Source organism: Hibiscus syriacus, unplaced genomic scaffold (assembly GCF_006381635.1).
Source record: "Hibiscus syriacus cultivar Baekdansim isolate YM2019G1 unplaced genomic scaffold, ASM638163v2 tig00110386_pilon, whole genome shotgun sequence".
NCBI classification, from domain to species: domain Eukaryota; kingdom Viridiplantae; phylum Streptophyta; class Magnoliopsida; order Malvales; family Malvaceae; genus Hibiscus; species Hibiscus syriacus.
Window position 1 is genome coordinate 782,501 of NW_024062716.1, and position 23,141 is coordinate 805,641.

A 23,141-nucleotide genomic window follows, 5' to 3' on the forward strand; every position below is an offset into this window, starting at 1 on the left:
TGTTGATATCACTTCCATTAAGCTTATGGGGTTAAAGAGGCACTTCTAACTTATTCGACCTCAAGTGAGTAGAGTTGTCAAAGCTTATTGTTTAGTCGGACTATAGCAAATTTGTTACTTAAACCCATATGTAATACCCTAATTTTGTCCGAGTCCTTTAATCAAATTTGGATAAATTTGAAGATCAAAATGGTTTTATTTGAGAAAAGAATAGATTGTTAGGCTTTCATTTATTCGAGTACATGAAATTCAAAATGGACCTTGTTGTCTATGTGAAAAAGAGAAGAATGCCACAAATCAATCAAACAAATAACCAAACAGTCCAATTACAAACCATTATTAGTACTTTAAATCTATCAATACAATAGCCTAATTGCCAAACTAAAAACCCTAAATCAAAGAGCCCACGTAGCCCGAAGTATTAACAAAAAAATATAAACCCAAACATATGGAGAAGCTGTAGTCGCCAGCGCCACCCCTGTCTCGTCAGCTTCAATTGTGGCTACCAAGCAATGGTCTCAAGCCTTCCCAACAACACTGTGGTCTCTCCAACGGTAACAAAATTTCATGCCAGGTGGTCCCGAGTGCTTCATCAGAAACATGCATTGGTCCCCCCGCTCTCTCGTCCTCCATGACAACTGTTAACAAAGACGATCCCTCTTCGATTACTCCATCAGCATCCATCGTGCACATACAAACAAAATAAAAAAAAGCTGAGATTTTTATTTTTCATTTGATAAACAATATAAATGGGTTATTATAAAACCCCAAAAAAAGATGTAAAAAAGGTCCTCATTCCCCATTCAGAAAAAAGGAACAAATGTAATTTTCTTCCCCGATTCGAAAAGAAAGAAAAGCAATATATTTTAAAGGTATTTTACCTTATTCTTTTTAATTTCCGGTACCAATTTCTTTGGGTTTTAGAACCAAAGCAGAATAAATGAGAGGGGCATAATTGCTTACCGGGGTTGTTCGAACTCCTCGTCGGAACTAAGGTCAGCGGAAGGGAGAAAGTTGAAGCCTTAGAGTCTTTATGGGTCGATTTAGCCTCTTGGGGTTCAGTTTTTGTCTAAAGAAGAAGGTGAAATTGTGGGATCTTTACGAGATAGTCTTGGTGCGCACAGTGGCCATTGTGGCGGTTAGAGGTTCATTTTTTGCCCTGAAATACAGTGGCTAACCATGGGCTTTGGGAGCTCTCGGTCAAGAGAGAAAAGAAAGGGTTAAGAGAAGTTAAAAAGGAAATGATGAGGTGCTTGTTTAGGCTTGTTCGTCCGCCTATAGAGGTGGTAGGAAGGGAGGAAACCACCACCGATGTATAGTGGTTGGAGCGTGGCAATGGGGCTGTGTTGGGGAGCGGCGGCTGCAAGAGAGAGAGAAAGTTGAGAAAGCTTTGTCTGTTTATTTAGTTCAGGTTTAACTTTTTTTAACCTAAATGGCAATATTAGGATAAATACTTAGGGGATTAGGTCTAATCGCATAGTAGTCCCTACAGATTTAGCGCATATTTATATTTTGTTCACCATTTCATTCTTTTTTATTTTATTTGATTTCGACCAACTACTTTTATTTAATTTTGATTTGGTCACTTATTTATGTTTGTTTTATTTTGAATTAATATGCTGCATTTTTTTATTACATTTAAGTCCCTTTTATTAAATATTGTTATTAAACGTTTAATATGGGCTTGCAGTGAGTCGCAATGAGGTACAATCCGCATTATTATGGTTCGGGTAAAATTTTAACTTTTTTACTAACTTCTAACTTTTAACTGCTAACTTTTAACTTACTAATTTCTAAAAAATATTCGAACTAATTTACAACCTCATGAGGACCCGCCCTGGGGTATGAATCGTGTTATTTATGGTCTGCATAAAATTCTAAACATTAACCCTCTACCTTTTATTTTGTGTAATTTTATATTTATGTTGATTTAATTTCAGCACTTCAATTTTCTGTTCTTTTTAATTCATTCACTTAATTTTCTTTATTTTATTTTAATCCTTAGATCTTTTATTTCCAGGTTTTAATTTTCTACAATTTATTTCCAATCCCTTTATTTTTTATGCATTTTATTATAATCCCATGATTACTTGGTGGCCATTGTTTTATGTTCTGATATATTTAGCATTATATCTTTATATCTATCATTTTAGTTTTGTATATTGATGGTTTATTTAGATTTTAATATGTGTATTTAGCGTTCTTTATCTATTATCCTGTCTCTTTCCCATGTTTATATGTGCGATTTAACTTAATGTTTTTTAAAAATTTATTTATTGGTCTATTTATTCTTAGTTCTTATTTATTCTTTTGTTATTTGCATTCAAATTTTCTATGATTACATCCATTACGTTTTAGTCCATCATAATTCGTGTAGTATATTTGCAAATATTATCATGTACACTTGCATAGATTATTGTTTTGATAAAAGTGATATGTACAGTATGATTATTTTTTATCATATATTATTTTCTTAATAAAAGTAATATTATTTTGTGAGGGGAATTAATTAAAACGAGCCTTGACTGACAAGGAATGTGTTTCTAAAGATTGTCCATACAAAATGTTATTCTTTTGTATTTGAGTTTTTAATTTTATCAAATGTATGTATTTTATGATTAAAAAAACGAAAATATTCGAATTTGCAATTTTCATTATTTAGATGATGTATAATCGCTTAGGTTCCAATTTTGGGCGCTGTGAAGGTGCTCATCCCTCACCACGCGTAATCAACTCCCGAACCCTTTTCAAAACGAGTTTCTGCTTAAACGCAAACCATTTTCTTCTTTTAAAATTATTTTTTCCTAAATTCTTTTAAAAGATATTTTTAGGTGCTCGACCTACCTAACCCAAAGGTCAATGGGGACTCCAAATCTATTTGTTTTTCTCAAACCCGATCTTTTCCAAAATTAAGTTGTTTTCTCTTTTAAAAGTATTATATATAAATGTCTCTTTAATGGTACATGATAGAATTGGAAGATTGTTTTGATCGTTGGAATTATATATAAAGATTGTCAGGTTTAGGTTGTTCATAGTTGGGTTGTGTATTGATGTGTCTTAAACCATGATTGTTGTGTTCCTTCGATTTGAGTTCGATCTTAGTTTAAATTGTTGACATTTTTCTTTTTAATAGTATATTATGAGAACTCTTTTCCTTATACTAATGTTTGAGATAGTGCCTTTGCCAAAACTAGGCCATATAATCTAACCATGAGAAAATTTCAGACTCGTCTTTTAAAGATTGTTTCGTTCTGAAATAACTATATTGTCCATATAGCTTCACCATGAATATAAATACAAATAATTAATTTTCATATAATATGATATAAAATAAATCTCGAGGATACTTATATTAATAATTATTTAATAAATACACTTGAAAATATTACAATGAAAAGAATGAAACAATATAAGAGGCACTTAAGGTGACATTTCTATCAAGTAGTGTCGTTGAATAAAGACACTTTGACCCATGCAATTAATAAAATAACAAGAATTAGTTGATGTTGAGATTGTCATCAATTTGCCATCCTACAGTTGATACGAATATGTCCTTGTTTTCCGGTTAAAGGCTTAATGTTTTCCATTCTAATCATAGACTTTGCAAAATCATTCCAGAAAACATCAAGGTTCAAGCGGTAAGTCTTTATAAGTTTATCGGTGGAGCTGCCATTGAAAAGAGCCTGATCTGAGGTGAGTAGTCCCCTTTCCTTCACTAGGTTGCTGAAGTATGCAGTGTCAAACTTGGCAGCTGTAGGATCGAAAGGAGCAAGATTAGTGTTCCCTCCGGTGCGTGGGCAAGTGGCTCTACGCTGTTTGGCAAAGGAAGGGTCAATATTACTTGCATTGTAAATTCTGTTCCTAAAGATTAAACATCTTGATAAGCCAATGGTGTGTCCACCGGAGAGAGCTACCAGATCTATCTGGTTCAAGCCCTGGTTCTTGATGTTGTTGACCAATGTAGGAAGATCCATTGAAGCCGATGGAAGCACACTTTCGGCTAAGGCCCTACTAGCCGTGGTTGAGTATCTCCTACCCAATCGAACCTTCCATTCCGGTCCTCCAAGCTACAATCATGGTAGTTTTCGTTTAGAAATATTGGTTTTTGCATGATAAATATTAGAGGCAATAAAGGACTTTACCGCAATTACAGAATCTCGAGTAGCCACCGCTAAGATATCAACACAAGAGACCACGGGGCGTCCACAAACTCTGTAACCCCCTCAGACTGATGCGAGTAACCCGATTCGATCTGGAGTGTCACATTAGGGCCACCGGAGCGACCCACTGTAAAATTGCGGAAAATTTAAAACTTTTATTAAAACATGTAACTTATAAAATGATTTATCATTATGCAGAAATAAAACAAATTTTTAGACTCGTATTTAAAACAAAATACAATTACATGCCCCCTAATTACATGTACCATACTCTGCAAACAACGCCGGAAGAACTCCTTTACTGAAGTCGATAGTTGCACTGGTATAATTCTTTTAACCTGCAATGGTGAGTAATAGAGTAAGCTTCGGAAAGCTTAGTAATACAGAACTACCAGATGATGTTGAAGAATGTGCAGATACATATAAACATGTATTTTCTTATCGGTTCAGATATCTACATATTTCTATGTTGAGTGGAAATCCTACTGATATTTCAGGTAATAACAGATAGTATTTGTTCCCATAAAACTAGTAAAAAGATACATATCTTTTTAAAACATATATATATATATATATATATATATATATATATATATATATATATATATATATATATGTATATATACACCCATCTTTTCACAATCTGTTTGAGTAGGTTCCCCGGAACCATACACCCCGCACAACCAGTGAGGCCCTGAGCACACAGCCGAGAAACCTGCATATATACTTCCTTCAACAATAAACCCCCCATATAAAACATTTAACCATCAGTAAACAGAGATATCAGAAATCAAAACAGAATTCAAATCAGATATCAGAACAGAATCTGGATCAGAAATCAGAACATAATTCAAGTCAGAAATTAGATAAATTAATTATATGATTAGGGAACACACCAGAGTTTACAGATATTATTCAGAGGTAATGGATAATCTTATCAAGCAGAGAAACACGGATCTTCAGTATGTCAATAGAATTTTGGAATTTAGAATCACTATTGGAAGAGATCAATAACTGATGGAATCATCAATTATTCAGAATGAGACTTGAGCTGATAAGGAAGAAATAAAGGTTCAATACCTTTACAATCTATGTCGATTACTCGGATTATCGAACAACTCCATATGAATAGCTCTCATAACTAATACTTGTCAACTTATCAATTCATTAACCTTCCAGGGTATTTACTCTTTAATACCAAATATTCTTATCCATATATCATATTCTGAGTCATCACTGAACATATCTTAAGAGACGAACAAATATTCTAATGGTCTTTATTTCATTTCCATGTTTCAAATATTCAAGAAATACCGACGTACTTGATTTATGGTTCATAATCCATAGGGATGATACATCACGTAAGTTCATCCGAGTTTTCAGGCTTATTTTAATCTCTTACTTAATTCTTAGTACTTGAGGTTACCTAGTTCATTTAGCAGTCAAGTATATTCCAGTTACTTCGGGATTTTCTAGAGTAATTCAGATGTTTATGAATTTCAGATACATATTGTACTTCCGTTCAATTCAACTTGGTCTTCGTGGTTGATTTATCGAACAAATGTCCAATTCTTAGCACTGAATACGATCTAGAGTTGAGATGAATACTTTTAAAATTATCATCGAGCCAAACTTGAGAAGACGAACACGCATTCAAGTAATATTTATATCGTTTAGGTACTGACATATCATTAAGGTTGATCGGTCACTTAAGTTGTGTTCTATAACTTTTAAAGGTAGTCAAAAACCTATGCTTATTTGGATTCCTTAATTAATCCAAGACATTTACTTAGTATAGGCCATAAGGGTATTTTGGTTATTTTGGTGTTCAGTTTTATTCCAATAATTACAGAGCTCGAGGATATCCACTCATTCCTGAGCTTGGTGATATTCTTGGTCATTTGCATTCTAAGGGTATTCTGGTCATTTTACGGATCCATTGTAGTCCAATAATTCATTCCGTTCGATCTTATTATTAAATTCAAACTTATCATTCATTTCAGTCATTTCAGACAGTTCTGTCAAAAGAGCACTATCGATAAATTGCTCTTCATGTATTTACTCATAAATCAAATATTTTCGAGTCAAGTGCATTGTCATATTTTACAAATGGAATATCAGGAATTTTTCTGCAATAAGTCAGGATCTTAACAATCAAATTCGTACATAATCGAGTTAAGTACGAATCCTCAAAGTACTTTCTTATTCAGGGTCAACTCGGACTATTTTACCTCTCAAGGGCATTTTCGTCATTTCTTAACCAAATAATTTCGGTATTAACTCTTAACAAAAATAATATAATTTAGAGATCCTATGATTAATTACTTTCCTAAATATTCTCTGATCTTGAAATGATTCCATTAACAGACTCCTAGATTCTTGCTTAAATCCTCTCGGGTTAAAAACCGGTTATCTATATTTTCTAAGCAAAACTAGCATTTCTTATGCACATCAGTAGTTTCATCAGATCAGTATGCCTTTAAAACCTCTTATCCAACTTCCATAGTCAAATCTTGTCTATTTATAACATAAGGGTATTTTCGTAATTTTACCCTATCGAAGTATTCTCATAATTTCTCATCCAAGTACCTTTAACATTTAACCTTTGATGAAATAAATTATAAGTTACAGATTCAGGTTGATTTCTTTATCACTGAGCACAGAACTTGTAATTTAATTCTAACAATCCGTAAATTTCTTATAAAAGTCACCTGAACCATAATCAATTACTGAACCATTTTACCGTATTCAAATCGAGTGTAGAAATTAATTAACTACATAAATGAGACCAACATTATCTTAATCATAAATTTACCAATATTCACATGTTTCATAAAGCATAAAGAGGTAGTAAAGTATTACCTCGATTTTCGTTCTATACTAATCGACCATATAAATTCCATTAGAACGCCTTTGATCTTTAATTCAACTTCCAATATTTCCTCGGATCCATATCAACAGAAATTACATAAAAAAACGGAGCTTAATTCTAAAAAACAGATCGAATCAGGTGATAAATTAGTCAAAAACAGCTTATCGGGTTCAAGTTTGGCGAAACGGACCACAAAAACAAATTCGGGACGTCAAAAACATAAAATATGACTTTTCAAACATTTTGACATTTTCAGTCAAAGTCAACGGGTTTGACTGGCAATTTCAAGCCCTTTAAGTTCGAATTTCGAAAAATGGACTGCGGAATCGGACTCAGAACGTCGAAAAAATGTCAGTTTATGTATACTCGGTCAAAGTAAAAGGTCGTTCAACGCCGGTCAAAGTTTTGGTCCACAATGGTCAACACCGGTAAACGGTCAACGCATGTCAATGGTCAACAGTCGACCGTTTTACACAAATATCACCCTAACAAAAATTAATTACAAAATTAACACCCCTACGCGCAGTGGCGGCGTGTGAAGAGTGATACGGTGTCGGAAATTTCCCGGAAAAATTCGTAATAATTATTTTAAGGCATTTTGAGACACTTACTGAGATCGGTTCACAATTTTGAACGGCAGAGAGCTCAATTTCGAAACATCAAAAACTTTAACTTTTCATCCCTCCACACGCAGGCGACGACGAAGAAACGGAGGACACCGGCGGACTCGGAACGATGCAAAAACCACGATGGTGCGGGAGGTGCAAAAACGGATGGTCGGATCATCGTGAATCGATGAAAAACCAACTAAAATCGAGTTAAAACCGACGATACTTCCAATTGAAATTAACAACGAACGACGACGATTCATAACAAAAGGTTTGAGGGGTTTTGTTCTTCGGTCGACAATGAACACGATGGTGGTTTTGGTTCATCGATCGGAGGTCGGACGGCGTGTAGATCAGAGTTGAAAGGAGGGTTGAAGGGGAGGAAAACTAGAAAATTTCTCTAGAAAACATACGGGAATGGGGGTTTATATTTTTTCCTAAAGAAAAATAGTCAAATCATGAGATTAGCCATTTAATTTCCTGCACTTCTTAAAACGGTCTGCCAACTTTGAAATTTATAATTTAATCCACCATTTCTTTCAAAATACCAATTAAATCCAATACTTTAAAATTTCTAAAATTTATCCCCTAAATTGGGGTGTTACAAACTCTGTCCACTTCAGCCTTAATCTCATCTACAACTTCGAACCCTCTCACAGAATTCAAATTTCCACGTGCATTTTTCTCGATTTCGAAAGCAGGGGTAGAATCCAAAAGAAGTGAACCATCACAGCCCTGCAACACAATGCAGTTGAAGATTTATATGCAAATACTAAAACTTTTCAAAAAATGAATCAAGGATAACATACATTAACGAAGCAATCATGGAAGTGTAAACGAAGCAAAGAAGCACCCATATAATATCCCAATAAAACAGTTCAAGTATAACCAGTGAAACATAAAACCATGGTTCATAAACCAGTAGTTTCCATGATTCTATAAATTAGGAAAAATTCATATCTTTCGGTGAAAACCATAATCAGAGATCACATACCATGTTGCCATGGTTCATAAACTAGTAAATCAATACTTTCTTTAAAACTCATTTTAAAACATATAAAACCGTCATGTAGTACATATGGAACACAATAGAGGATCCAAGTTTTTTCAGAGGCATTTTGTAGTTATCAATATGGATAACATAAAACCTGTGCAATTTGATCAGATTCCAGGAACGAGGTCCTATTGAAGGGATTCGATTACTAACCGATCTAATCATACATTTAAGGTTGATACTTTAGAATCCCACTATGTTTCATGTGCATCAGGAAAGTATTCAGAAACCTTTATATAGAATAATTCTAGATTCAGATTTACTGAGAGTGATTCCATTACCCAAACAAGTAGGAGTATTTAGGAGTATGCATTGAATTAATAGGATTTTAGTTCAATTGAACAAAATGGGGTATTTAGAATCCTTTGCATCTGAGTTACTTGTGTGTTTAGATATGACTAGAATGATTTGAGTTGATAAGGGAGAAACAAAGATTCATGACATTTATAATCTATGTCGATCGATCGGATTATCGAACAACTCCCATAACTAATGCTTGTTGACTGGTCAATTACTTGCCCTTCCAGGTTATTCACTATTTAATACAAAAAATTATTTTCCATAGATCATCTTCAGAATCATCACTAAATAGATCTTAAGGAAACGAACAGAAATCTCAATAATCTTTATTTCCTTTCCACATTGCAACAATATAAGAATTGTCGACGTATTTAATTCTTGGTTCTTAACCCATAGGGACTGTACATTATGCAAGTTCATTGGTGTTCCCAGACTCATCCAATCACTTACTAAATTCTCAATCATTAAGGTTACTTAGTTTATTTACTAGTCAAATCTATCCAAGTTACTTCAGAGTCTTTCCGAGTAATTCTGATGTTCTGAGTTTCGGATACATGTTGTACTTCTGTTCAATTCACTATGGTCATATAATAAAGTCATTTTGGTATTCATGGTTGATTTATCTCACGAATATCCACTTTTTAATATCGAATGCGCCCTAGCGTTGAGCTGAGCTGAGTACTTCTAGAATTATCATCGATCGAAACTTGAGGAGACGAACGAGCATTCAAGTGGTATCTATGCCATAAGGCTATTTTGGTCATTTTAGTGCTTAACATTATTTCAATCATTTCAGAGCTTAAGGATATCCAATCATTCTTGGGATTGGTGATATTCTTAGGTTCTTTGCATTCCTTGGGTATTTTAGTAATTTTATAGATCCCGGGAATTTCAATCATTTCCTTCCATCCGATAGTATTATTTAATTCAAACGTCTAGTATCTTGTACAAACCATCTTGGGGTTATAACTCGATTATCTAGATTTTCTAAGCAAAACTAGAATTTTCTATGCACATCAGTAGTTCCACCAGATCAATATGTCTTTTCAGAGTTATTATCCAACTTTCAGGGATAATTCTTGTCTTTTTACAACATAAGGTATTTTTGTAATTTTACCTAACCGAAGTATTCTCATAATTTCTCATCCAAGTACCTTTTAATGAGATAAATTATAATTTACAGATCTAGGGGTTGATTGTTTTATCTCTTAATCAAAGAACTTGTAATTTAATTTTAACGGTCCCTTAATTTCTTATATTAGTCATCCGAGTCATATTCAGTTACCAAATTTTTACCGCATTCAAGTTAAGTGTAGGATTTAATTAACTACCCATATGAGATCAAACATGTTCATTTATGCATTTACCAATACCAACATGTTCCATAAAACATGAAAATGTAGTAATGTATTACATCGATTTCTGTAAAATATCGATCAAACAACTAATCTCCATTTAATTGTCCTTAATCTTTAATTCAATGCCCAATAATTCCTCAAATACATAACAATAGAAGTTTCATGAGAAACAAAGTTTAATTACTAAAAATGGATCGAATTGGGTAGTTAATCAGTGAAAAATAGCTTATCGGGTTCGAATTTGGCAAAAAAGACCTAAAAACATACTCAGGACGTCGAAAAAAGTTAGGATAGATGTACCCAAAAAAAGTCAACGATCGATCAACGGTCAATAATCAACGATGGTCAATGGTCAATGGCGGACAACGGCTCGACTCAACTCAGACCGGTTCACCCAGGTTCAATTCGGTCCAATCGGTCAGCATATTCTCTGGATGGCAGACAATGCCCACGCGCAGGGAGTAGTGTGTGCGGCGCATGCGCCGGAACCGATCATCGGTTCGGCATGAAATTTTCCAGATTTGTAGATAGACATCTTAGGAGTCTCGTGCAAGTGTTATTTTTCACCAAAACATAACAGATTATAGAATTTTAAAACATACCAACTTATCTGATGGTGATTGATGAGTGAGGACGACGAAGCAACAACGGCGTGACGATTTTGGTCGGGTTTTGAGCGCACGGTGATGGTGAGTCTAATGGTGTAGGAGGTGTGATGAACGGGTGGCTGGATCGATCGGAATCGACGGTAAACCAATGGCGATCGAGTTAAAATTAATAAAGCTTTCAGTTGAGTTTTAGGGCGAACGACGTCGATTCACAAAGGGATAGAGGTCAGGTTTTGTTCTCTGTTCAACGGTGAGTATATTGGTGGTTTCGGATCAATGAACGATGGTTGGACGGTGGAGAATTGGAGATATAAAATAGGGTTAACAGGGAAGGAAATTGGGGAAAACATATTGCACAGGGGAGGGGAATTTATTTTTCAACATATAAGAAAAATAGGTAAATTCATGATTGGGTCCCTAAATTTCTTGCACATTTTAAACTAACTATAAGTTTCAGAAACTTATAATTTAACCCCTAAATTTTGGTTTGACAATTCTCCCCTCCTTAAAAGAATTTCATCATTGAAATTTATTCATGTCACAGAATTGTAGAAATGAAACTTCCATCAATTTTTTCATATCTTCAAGTAGCTTTTACAGAAGTACGTGTCCTCTACTAATCCTTAACCTATTAAGTATACATTCTCATCAGAACTCCCCCTCATTCGAGTAAAATTATCAGAACAGATTTATCCTTGTGGAATCAATTCAGCCATGGTTACGAGAATAGGTTCATAGAGCTGTAATATATCCCAAATTCATTTTTAGAGTCGGGTTAGAATTTTTCAGATAAGTAACTCTAACATTAATATGAGGTATTTTACAGAATTTAGACAAATGTTACTGATATTCCTTTATGCAAAGGTAGAGAGCCCTAACGGATAGAAAACTTAGGTTAGCTCATTATAGAGAATGACTCAATCTTGGAGTTTCGGCTTAGAGAGGAACGGTTGTAGTCTCGGGGCATGTAATGATCAGACATCTTTTAGCATTCGATCGGCTGGTCTATCCAGAAAAATCGACTCAACCTAAGCTCTGATACCACTAAATGAAACCCCCAAGACCGATGCGGTTAACCCGATCTGATCTGGGGTATCACATTAGGGCCGCTGGAGCGACCCACCATATAAATAGTGGGAAATTTAAAAATTTTATTAAAACATATAAACTCATAAAATCATTTATAAATACAAAAGTAAACTTTACCAATATTAAGAAATAAAACAGATTTTCAGACTCATATATAAAACAAAATACAACCTACATGCCCCCTAATCACATGTATCATACTCTGCCAGCAACGCCAGAAGAAATTCCTTACTGATGTCGATAGATACACTAATACGATTCTTGTAACCTAAAAAGGTGAGTAACAGAGTGAGCTTTGGGAAGCTCAGTAATGCAATGCTACCAGTTGATGCTACAGGACATGTAGATAAATGGATAACCATACAATTTCCTTATTAAATCAGACGTATACCAGTTTTCTGAATAATATGGGGTTTTACTGGTAGTTCATCGAGTAGAAGCCATGAAAATCTCAGTTTATAGGAAACATTCATAGTATCACATTTTCAAGAGGTCGAATAGTATGTCTAGTGTGTTCCAATCAAAACTAGTGAAAAGATATAAATCTTTTAAAACCATAACAGAACCCTCTAACCAAACTCCATTATAAAGTTCCCAAAAATGCATCCGTAGTGCTTACCCTAAGCACAAAGAAAAGAGAGCCAACCTAAGGATATGCCTTGAGGCCTATGGACCTACCCAAGGGTATCCTTAGGTCCGTAAGGACTTACCAGTTTGATCAGGACTGTTCCTCCATACTCCAGAATCCTTCCCATATAAAAATCCAGTAGAAATCAGTTTTAGCCATAAATCATAATACCTAGATCGTGATCCAGTAATATGTCATAACCATGATAATGAAATAAATCGTATAACTGATCTCCACCTGTACACCATAAGTAGTTCCATGATTAACCCAAGGGAGTGTCTTGGGTCTTGAGAGCCTACCCAAGGATCACCTTAGGTCCGTAAGAAATTACCAACTTGATCAGAGTTGTACCTCCAGTCTACCCATATAATATCCCAATAAAACAGTTCGAGTATAGCCAGTGAAACATAAAACCATGGTTCATAAACCAATAGTTTTCATGATTCTATAAATCAGGAAACATTCATATCTTTCGGTGAAAAGCATAATCAGAGATCACATACCATATTGCCATGGTTCATAAACCAGTAAATCAATATTTTCTTTAAAACTCATTTTAAAACATATAAAACTGTCATGTAGTACATATAGATCACACTAGAGGATCCAAGTTTTTTCAGAGGCATTTTGTAGTTATCAGTATGGATAGCATGAAACCTATGCAATTTGATTGAATTACAGGAACGAGGTCTTATTGAAGGGAATCGATTACTAACCGATCTAATCAGAAATTTAAGGTTGATACTTTAGAATCCCATTATGTTTCATGTGCATCAGGAAAGTGTTCAGGAACCTTTATATAGAATAATTCTAGATTAAAATTTAGTAAGAGTGATTCTATTACCCAAACAAGCAGGGGTATTTAAGAATATGCATTGAATTAACAGGATTTTAGTCCAATTGAACCAAATGGGGTATTCATAATCATTTGCATCTGAGTTACTTGCGTGTTCAGATATGACCGGAATGATTTGAGCTGATAAGGGAGAAGCGAAGATTCATGACATTTACAATCTATGTCGATCGATCGAATTATCGAACAACTCCTAGAACTAATGCCTGTTGACTGGTCAATTCCTAGCCTCTCTAGGGTATTCACTCTTTAATACAAAAAATTATTGTCCATAGATCATTTTCAGAATCATCACTAAATAGATCTTAAGGAAACGAACAAATATCCCAATAATCTTCATTTTCTTTCCACATTGCAACAATATCAAGAATTGTCGACGTATTTAATTCTTGGTTAATAACCCATAGGGACCATACATCATGCAAGTTCATTGGTGTTCCCAAACTCATCCAATCACTTACTAAATTCACAGTCATTAAGGTTAGTTTATTTAGTGGTCAAATTTATCCAAGTTACTTCAGAGTCTTACCGAGTAACTCTGACGCTTTTGAGTTTCAGATACATATTGTACTTCAGTTCAGTTCACTTTGGTCATATAATAAAGTCATTTTGGTATTCGTAGTTGATTTATCTAACAAATATCCACTTTTGAATATCGAATGTGCTCTAGCGTTGAGCTGAGCAGAGTACTTCTAGAATTATCATCGATCGAAACTTCAGGAGACGAATGAGCATTCAAGTGGTATCTATGCCATAAGGGTATTTTGGTCATTTCGGTTCTTAACGTTATTTCAGTCATTTCAGAGCTTAAGAATATCCAATCATTCTTGGGATTGGTGATATTCTTGGGTCCTTTGCATTCCTGGGGTATTTTGGTAATTTTACAGATACAGGGTTTTTCAATCCTTTCATTCCATTTGATCGTATTATTTAATTCAAACGTCTAGTATCTTGTACAAACCATCTTGGGTTTAGAACTCGATTATCCAAATTTTCTAAGCAAAACTAGCATTTTCTATGCACATTAATAGTTCCATCAGATCAATATGTCTTTTCAGAGTTATTATCCAACTTTCAGGGATAATTCTTGTCTTTTTACAACATAAAGGTATTTTTTAATTTTACCTAACCGAAGTATTCTCATAATTTCACATCCATGTACATTTTAATGAGATAAATTATAATTTATAGATCTACGGGTTGATTACTTTATCACTTAATCACATAACTTGTAATTTAATTCTAATGGTCCCTCAATTTCTTATATTAGTCATCCGAACCATATTCAGTTACCAAATTTTTACCGTATTCATGTCAAGTGTAGGAATTAATTAACTACACATATGAGATTAAACGTGTTCATTTATGCATTTACCAATACCAACATGTTCCATAAAGCATGAAAATATAGTAATGTATCACCTCGATTTCTGTGCCATATCGATCAAATAACTAATCTCCATTCGATCAGCCTCAATCTTTAATTCAATGCCCAATAATCCCTCAAATACATAACAATAGAAATTTCATCAGAAATAGAGTTTAATTACGAAAAATAGATCGAATAGGGTAGTTAATCAGTGAAAAATAGCTTATCAGGTTTGAATTTGGCAAAAAAGACCTCGAAAATGGACTTAGGACGTCGAAAAACGTCAGGATAGGTGTACTTGGAAAAAGTCAATGGTGCGGTCAACAATCAACGATGGTCAACGGTCAATGGCGGTCAACGACCAACGACTCAGCTCAACTTGGACCGGTTCAGACCGATCCAACCGTTCAACATATTCTCTTGCTGGCAATCAACGCCCACGTGGAGGGAGTAGTGTGTGCGGCGGCTCCAATTTCGGTTCGGCATGAAATTTTCCAGATTTGTTGATAGACACCTCGGGAGTCTCGTGCAAGTGTTATTTTTCACCAAAACATAATGTATTATAGAATTTTAAAACATACCAACTTATCCAGCAATGATTGGCAAGTAAGGATGACGGAGCAACAACGGCGCGATGATTTTGGTCGGGTTTTGAGTGCTCGGTGATGGTGAGTCTGATGGTACAGGAGGTGTGATGAACGGGTGGCTGGATCGACCGAAATCGACTGAAAACCAACGACGATCGAGTTAAAACTGATAAAGCTTTCAATTGAGTTTACAGCGAACAACATCGATTTACAAAGGGATAGAGGTCAGGTTTTGTTCTTCGTTCAATGGTAAGTCTATTGGTGGTTTCAGATCGACGAACTGTGGTCGGACGGTGGAGAATCGGAGCTACAAAGTAGGGTTAACGGGGAAGGAAATTGGGGAAAAACATTCTGGGAAAACAGATTGCACAGGGGAGGGGAATTTATTTTTCAACAAATAAGAAAAATAGGTAAATTCAGGATTGGGTCCCTGAATTTCTTACACATTCTAAACTGGCTACAAGTTTAAAAAACTTATAATTTGACCCCTAAATTGGGGTATGACAATTCTCCTCTCCTTAAAAGAATTTTATCCTCAAAATTCATTCATGTCACAGAATTGTAGAAATGAAACTTCCATAAGTTCTTTCATATCTTTAAGTAGTTTTTACAGAAGTACGTGTCCTCTACTAATCCTTAACATGCTGAGTATACATTCTCATCAGAACTCTTCCTTATTCCAGTAAAATAATCAGAATTAATATATCCTTGTGGAATCAATTCAGCCTTGGTTACGAGAATAGGTTCATAGAGTTGTAACGTATCCCAATTTCATTTCTAGAGTCGGGTAGAAATTTCTCGGATAAGTAACTCTCACATTACTCTGAGGTATTTTACAGAATTTTGACAAACGTTACTGATATTCCTTTATGCAAAGGTAGAGCCCTAACAGATAGAAAACTTAGGTTAGCTCGTTACAGAGAATGACTCAACCTTATAGTTCCGGATTAGAGAGGTACGATTGTAGTCTCAGGGCATGTAATGATCAGACATCTTTTGACATTCGACCAACCGGTCTATCCAGAAAACTCGACTCAACCTAAGCTCTGATACCACTAAATGAACCCCCCCAGACCGATGCAGGTGACCAGATCCGATCTGGGGTGTCACATTAGGGCCACCGAGCGACCCACCGTATAAATAGCGGGAAATTTAAAACATTTATTAAAACATATAAACTCATAAAATCATTTATAAATGCAAAAGTAAACTTTACCAATATTAAAAATTAAATTAGATTTTCAGACTTGTACAAACCATCTTGGGTTTAGAACTAGATTATCCAAATTTTCTAAGCAAAACTAGCATTTTCTATGCACATTAGTAGTTCCATCGGATCAATATGTCTTTTCAGAGTTATTATCCAACTTTCAGGGATAATTCTTATCTTTTTACAACATAAGGGAATTTTTTTAATTTTACCTAACCGAAGTATTCTCATAATTTCATATTCATGTATATTTTAATGAGATAAATTATAATTTATAGATCTAGGGGTTGATTACTTTATCACTTAATCACATAACTTGTAATTTAATTCTAATGGTCCCTCAATTTCTTATATTAGTCATCCGAACCATATTCAGTTACCGAATTTTTACCGCATTCATGTCAAGTGTAGGAATTAATTAACTACACAGATGAGATTAAAAGTGTTCATTTATGCATTTACCAATACCAACATGTTCCATAAAGTATGAAAATATAGTAATGTATCACCTCGATTTCTGTGCCATATGGATCAAATAACTAATCTCCATTCGATCAGCCTCAATATTTAATTCAATACCCAATAATCCCTCAAATACATAACAATAGAAATTTCATCAGAAATAGAGTTTAATTACGAAAAATAGATCGAATAGGGTAGTTAATCAGTGAAAAAAAGCTTATCAGGTTTGAATTTGGCAAAAAAGACCTCGAAAATGGACTCAGGACGTCGAAAAATGTTAGGATAGGTGTACCTGGAAAAAGTCAATGGTGCGGTCAACAATCAACGATGGTCAACGGTCAATGGCGGTCAACGATCAACGACTCGGCTCAACTTAGACCGGTTCAGACCGATCCAACCGTTCAACATATTCTCTTGCTGGCAATCAACGCCCACGCGGAGGGAGCAGTGTGTGCGGCGGCTCCGATTTCGGTTCGACATGAAATTTTCCAGATTAGTAGATAGACACCTCGGGAGTCTCGTGCAAGTGTTATTTTTCCCCAAAACATAATGTATTGTAGAATTTTAAAACGTACCAACTTATCCGACAATGATTGGCGAGTGAGGATGACGGAGCAACAACGGCGCGATGATTTTGGTCGGGTTTTGAGTGCGCGGTGATGGTGAGTCTGATGGTGCAGGAGGTGTGATGAACGGGTGGCTGGATCGACCGAAATCGACGAGAAACCAACGATGATCGAGTTAAAACTGATAAAGCTTTCGGTTGAGTTTATAGCGAACGACGTCGATTTATAAAGGGATAGAGGTCAGGTTTTGTTCTCCGTTCAATGGTAAGTCTATTGGTGGTTTCAGATCGACGAACGGTGGTCGGACGGTGGAGAATCGGAGCTACAAAGTAGGGTTAACGGGGAAGGAAATTGGGGAAAACATTATGGGAAAACAGATTACACAGGGGAGGAGAATTTATTTTTCAACATATAAGAAAAATAAGTAAATTCAGGATTGGGTCCCTGAATTTCTTACACATTCTAAACTGGCTATAAGTTTTGAAAACTTATAATTTGACCCCTAAATTGGGGTATGACAATTCTCCCCTGCTTAAAAGAATTTCGTCCTCAAAATTCATTCATGTCACAGAATTGCAGAAATGAAACTTCCATAAGTTCTTTCATATCTTTAAGTAGTTTTTACAGAAGTACGTGTCCTCTACTAATCCTTAACATGCTGAGTATACATTCTCATCAGAACTCTCCATCATTCTAGTAAAATAATCAAAACAAATTTATCCTTGTGAAATCAATTCAGCCTTGGTTACGAGAATAGGTTCATAGAGCTGTAACGTATCCCAATTTCATTTCTAGAGTCAGGTCAGAATTTCTCGGATAAGTAACTCTCACATTACTCTGAGGTATTTTACAGAATTTAGACAAACATTACTGATATTCCTTTATGCAAAGGTAGAGCCCTAACAGATAGAAAACTTAGGTTAGCTCGTTACAGAGAATGACTCAACCTTATAGTTCAGGCTTAGAGAGGTACGATTGTAGTCTTAGGGCATGTAATGATCAGACATCTTTTGACATTCGACCAACCGGTCTATCCAAAAAACTCGACTCAACCTAAGCTCTGATACCACTAAATGAACCCCCCAGACCGATGCAGGTGACCCGATCCGATCTGGGGTGTCATATTAGGGCCACCGAGCGACCCACCATAATAATAGCGAGAAATTTAAAACTTTTATTAAAATATATAAACTCATAAAATCATTTATAAATGCAAAAGTAAACTTTACCAATATTAAAAAATAAATTAGATTTTCAGACTCGTATATAAAACAAAATACAACCTACATGACCCCTAATCACATGTACTATACTCTGCCAGCAACGCCGAAAGAATTTCCTTACTGATGTCGATAGATACACTAATACGACTCTTGTAACCTGAAGAGGTGAGTAACAGAATGAGCTTTGGGAAGCTTAGTAATACAATACTACCATTTGATGCTACAAGATATGTAGATAAATGGAAAGCCATGCAATACTGGTTTTCTATATAATCTGGGGTTTCACTGGTAGTTCATCGAGTAGAGACCATGAAAATCTCAGTTCATAGGAAACATTCATAGTATCATATTTTCAAGAAGTCGAATAGGATTTCTAGTGTGTTCCAATCAAAACCAGTGAAAAGATATAAATCTTTTAAAACCATAGCAGAACCCTCTAACCAAACTCTATTATACAGTTCCCAGAATTTCGTCTGTAGTGCTTACCCTAAGCACAAAGAAAAGGGAGCCAACCTAAGGATATGCCTTGGGGGCCTATGGGCCTACCCAAGGGTATCCTTAGGTCCGTAAGGACTTACCAGCTGGATCAAGATTGTGCCTTCATACTCCTGAATCCTACCCATATAAAAATCCAGTAGAAATCAGTTTTAGCCGTAAATCATAATACCTAGATCGTGATCCAGTAATATGTCATAACTGTGATAATGAAATAAAACGTATAACTTATCTCCACCTGTACACCATAAGTAGTTCCATGATTAACCCAAGGGAGTGCCTTGGGGCTTGAGAGCCTACCCAAGGATCACATTAGGTCCGTAAGAAATTACCAACTTGATAAGAGTTGTACCTCCAGTCTACCCATATAATATCCCAATAAAATAGTTCGAGTATAACCAGTGAAACATTAAACCATGGTTCATAAACCAGTAGTTTCCATGATTCTATAAATTAGGAAAAAATTATATATTTTGGTGAAAACCATAATCAGAGATCACATACCATGTTTCCATGGTTCATAAACCAGTAAATCAACACTTTCTTTAAAACTCATTTTAAAATATATAAAACCGACATGTAGTACATATAGAACACACTAGAGGATCCAATTTTTTTCAGAGGCATTTTGTAGTTCAGTTTGGATAACAGGAAACCTGTGCAATTTGATCGGATTCCAAGAACGAGGTCTTATTGAAGGGAATCGATTACTAACTGATCTAATTAGACATTTAAGGTTGATACTTTAGAATCCCACTATGTTTCATGAGCATCAAAAAAATATTCAGGAACCTTTATATAGAATAATTTTAGATTCAGATTTACTGAGAGTGATTCCATTACCCAAACAAGCAGGGGTATTTAGGAGTATGCATTGCATTAACAAGATTTTAGTCTAATTGAACCAAATGAGGTATTCAGATATGACCGGAACGATTTGAGATGATAAGGGAGAAACGGAGATTAATGACATTTACAATCTATGTCAATCGATCGGATTATCGAACAACCCCCAGAACTAATGTATGTTGACTGGTCAATTCCTTGCCCTTCTAGGGTATTCACTCTTTAATACCAAAAATTATTGTCTATAGATCAACTTCAGAATCATCACTAAATAGATCTTAAGGAAACAAACAAATATCCTAATAATCTTTATTTTCGTTCCACATTGCAACAATATCAAGAATTGTCGACGTATTTAATTCTTGGTTCATAACCCATAGGAACCGTACATCATGGATGTTCATTGGTGTTTCCAGACTCATCCAATCACTTACTAAATTCTCAGTCATTAAGGTTACTTAGTTAATTTAGTAGTCAAATCTATCCCAGTTACTTCTGAGTCTTCCCGAGTAATTCTAACGTTTCTGAGTTTCGGATACATGTTGTACTTCCATTCAGTTCACTTTGGTCATATAATAAAGTCATTTTGGTATTCGTGGTTGATTTATCTCACGAATATCCACTTTTTAATATCGAATGTGCTCTATCGTTGAGCTGAGTTGAGTACTTCTAGAATTATCATCGATCGAAACTTGAGGAGACGAACAAGCATTCAAGTGGTATCTATGCCATAAGGGTATTTTTGTCATTTCGGTGCTTAACGTTATTTCAGTCATTTCAAAGCTTGAGGATATATAATCATTCTGGGATTGGTGATATTCTTGGGTCATTTGCATTTCTGTGGTATTTTGGTAATTTTACAGATCCAGGGTATTTCAATCATTTTCTTCCATTCGATTGTATTATTTAATTCAAACGTCTAGTATCTTGTACAAGCCATCTTGGTGTTAGAACTCCATTATCCAGATTTACTAAGCAAAACTAGCATTTTTTATGCACATCAGTAGTTCCATCGGATCAATATGTCTTTTCAAAGTTATTATCCAACTTTTAGGGACAATTCTTATCTTTTTACAATATATGGGTATTTTTGTAATTTTACCTAACCGAAGTATTCTCATAAATTCTCATCTAGGTACTTTTTAATGAGATAAATTATAATTTACAGATCCAGGGGCTGATTGCTTTATCACTTAGTCACAGAACTTGTAATTTAATTCTAACGGTCCCTCAATTTCTTATATTAGTTATTCGAGCCATATTCAGTTACTGAATTTTAACGGCATTCATGTCGAGTGTAGGAATTAATTAACAACCCAGATGAGACCAAACATGTTCATTCATGCATTTACCAATAAAACATGTTCCATAAAACATGAAAGGTTGTAATGTATTACCTCGATTTTCATGCCATATTGATCGAACAATTAATCCCCATTCGATCGCCCTCAATCTTTAATTCAATGTCCAATAATTCCTCAGATATATAAACCATATAAATTTCATTAAAAACGGAGCCTAATTGCGAAAAACGGATTGAATCGACAGTTAATTAGTGAAAAACAACTTATCGTGTTCGAATTTGGAAAAACATACGTTAAAAATAGACTCAGGACGTCGAAAATAAGAAATGTGTACCAAAAAAGTCAACGTTCGGTCAACATCTAGGCGGCTCAGCGGCTCGGCTCGGCTCGGATCGGTCCAGCCGGTTCAGACCAGTCCAACCGGTTAGCATATTCTCTGGCTGGCAGAAAACACCCACACGTAGGTAGCGGCGCGTGCGGTGGCTCCGGTCATCGGTTTGGCATGAAATTTTCCAGCTTTATAGATAGACACCTTGGAAGTCTCGTGCAAGTGTTATTTTTCACCAAAACATAACGGATTGTATAATTTTAAAACGTACCAACTTATCCGACGGTGATCGGCAAGTGAGGACGACAGAGCAATAACGGTGCGAAGATTTTGGTCGGGTTTTGAGCGCACGGTGATAGTGAGTCCGATGGTGTAGGAGGTGTGATGAATGGGTGGCCGGATCGACCGGAATCGACGAAAAAACAAACGGCGATCGAGTTAAAACTGACAAAGCTTCCAATTGAATTTGACGGCGAATGACGTCGATTCACAAAGGGATAGAGGTCAGGTTTTGTTCTCAGATCAATGGTGAGTCTATTGGTGGTTTTAGATCGACGAACGGTGGTGAATCGGAGCTACAAAGGATGGTTAACGGGGAAGGAAATTGGGGAAAAACATTCAAGGAAAACAGATTACACAGGGGAGGAGAATTTATTTTTCAACATATAATAAAAATGGGTAAATTCATGATTGGGTCCCTAAATTTCTTGCACATTCTAAAACTGACTATAAGTTTTGAAAACTTATAATTTAACCCCTAAATTGGTGTGGGACAGATAACATACAATAACGAAACAATCATGGAAGTGCAAACGAAGAAAATAAGCACCCATGCGGGGCTCTCTGTGGACAGCAGCCTGCATTATTCTCTTGATGGCAGGCAAAGCTTGGGGACAAACTCTGTTATAAAATTTGGGAGATAAGGAAAAAGCAGTGGTTGCAAGAGCCAACCAAAGAAATGCATGAAGAAGAAAGTTACTGCGGGAAGCCATGACAAGTACGCAAGTAGTAGGCTTAATCTCGATGAGGTTTATATTGTGTGAGTCGTGCATGCAGTTGCGTAATTTATAGATACGTAGAAACTTCATAGAAATGCATGAATTTGTTGGTTTTGGACTTTGCAGATCAATGATTAGACTGTTAGATTGTTTCTTTCAAGAGCCTTTTTTTACCATCTCTCAAGGACCGCCTGTTCAAGCAAAGCTACCACCTCATTTTTAA

The 23,141-nt window shown here is 35.4% G+C and overlaps 1 protein-coding gene across 1 annotated transcript; it reads right to left on the reverse strand.

Annotated features, from left to right (window-relative positions):
* Positions 1-3,481: 3,481 nt before the first annotated feature.
* LOC120122308 (peroxidase 70-like) lies at positions 3,482-22,912 on the reverse strand. Its single transcript, XM_039141462.1, has 4 exons — positions 22,706-22,912; positions 8,246-8,375; positions 4,143-4,210; positions 3,482-4,067 (listed from the first exon to the last, which is right to left on the reverse strand). The coding sequence occupies exons 1-4, from the start codon at positions 22,910-22,912 to the stop codon at positions 3,519-3,521; spliced, it is 954 nt and encodes a 317-aa protein (XP_038997393.1). The 3' UTR covers positions 3,482-3,518.
* Positions 22,913-23,141: the final 229 nt, after the last annotated feature.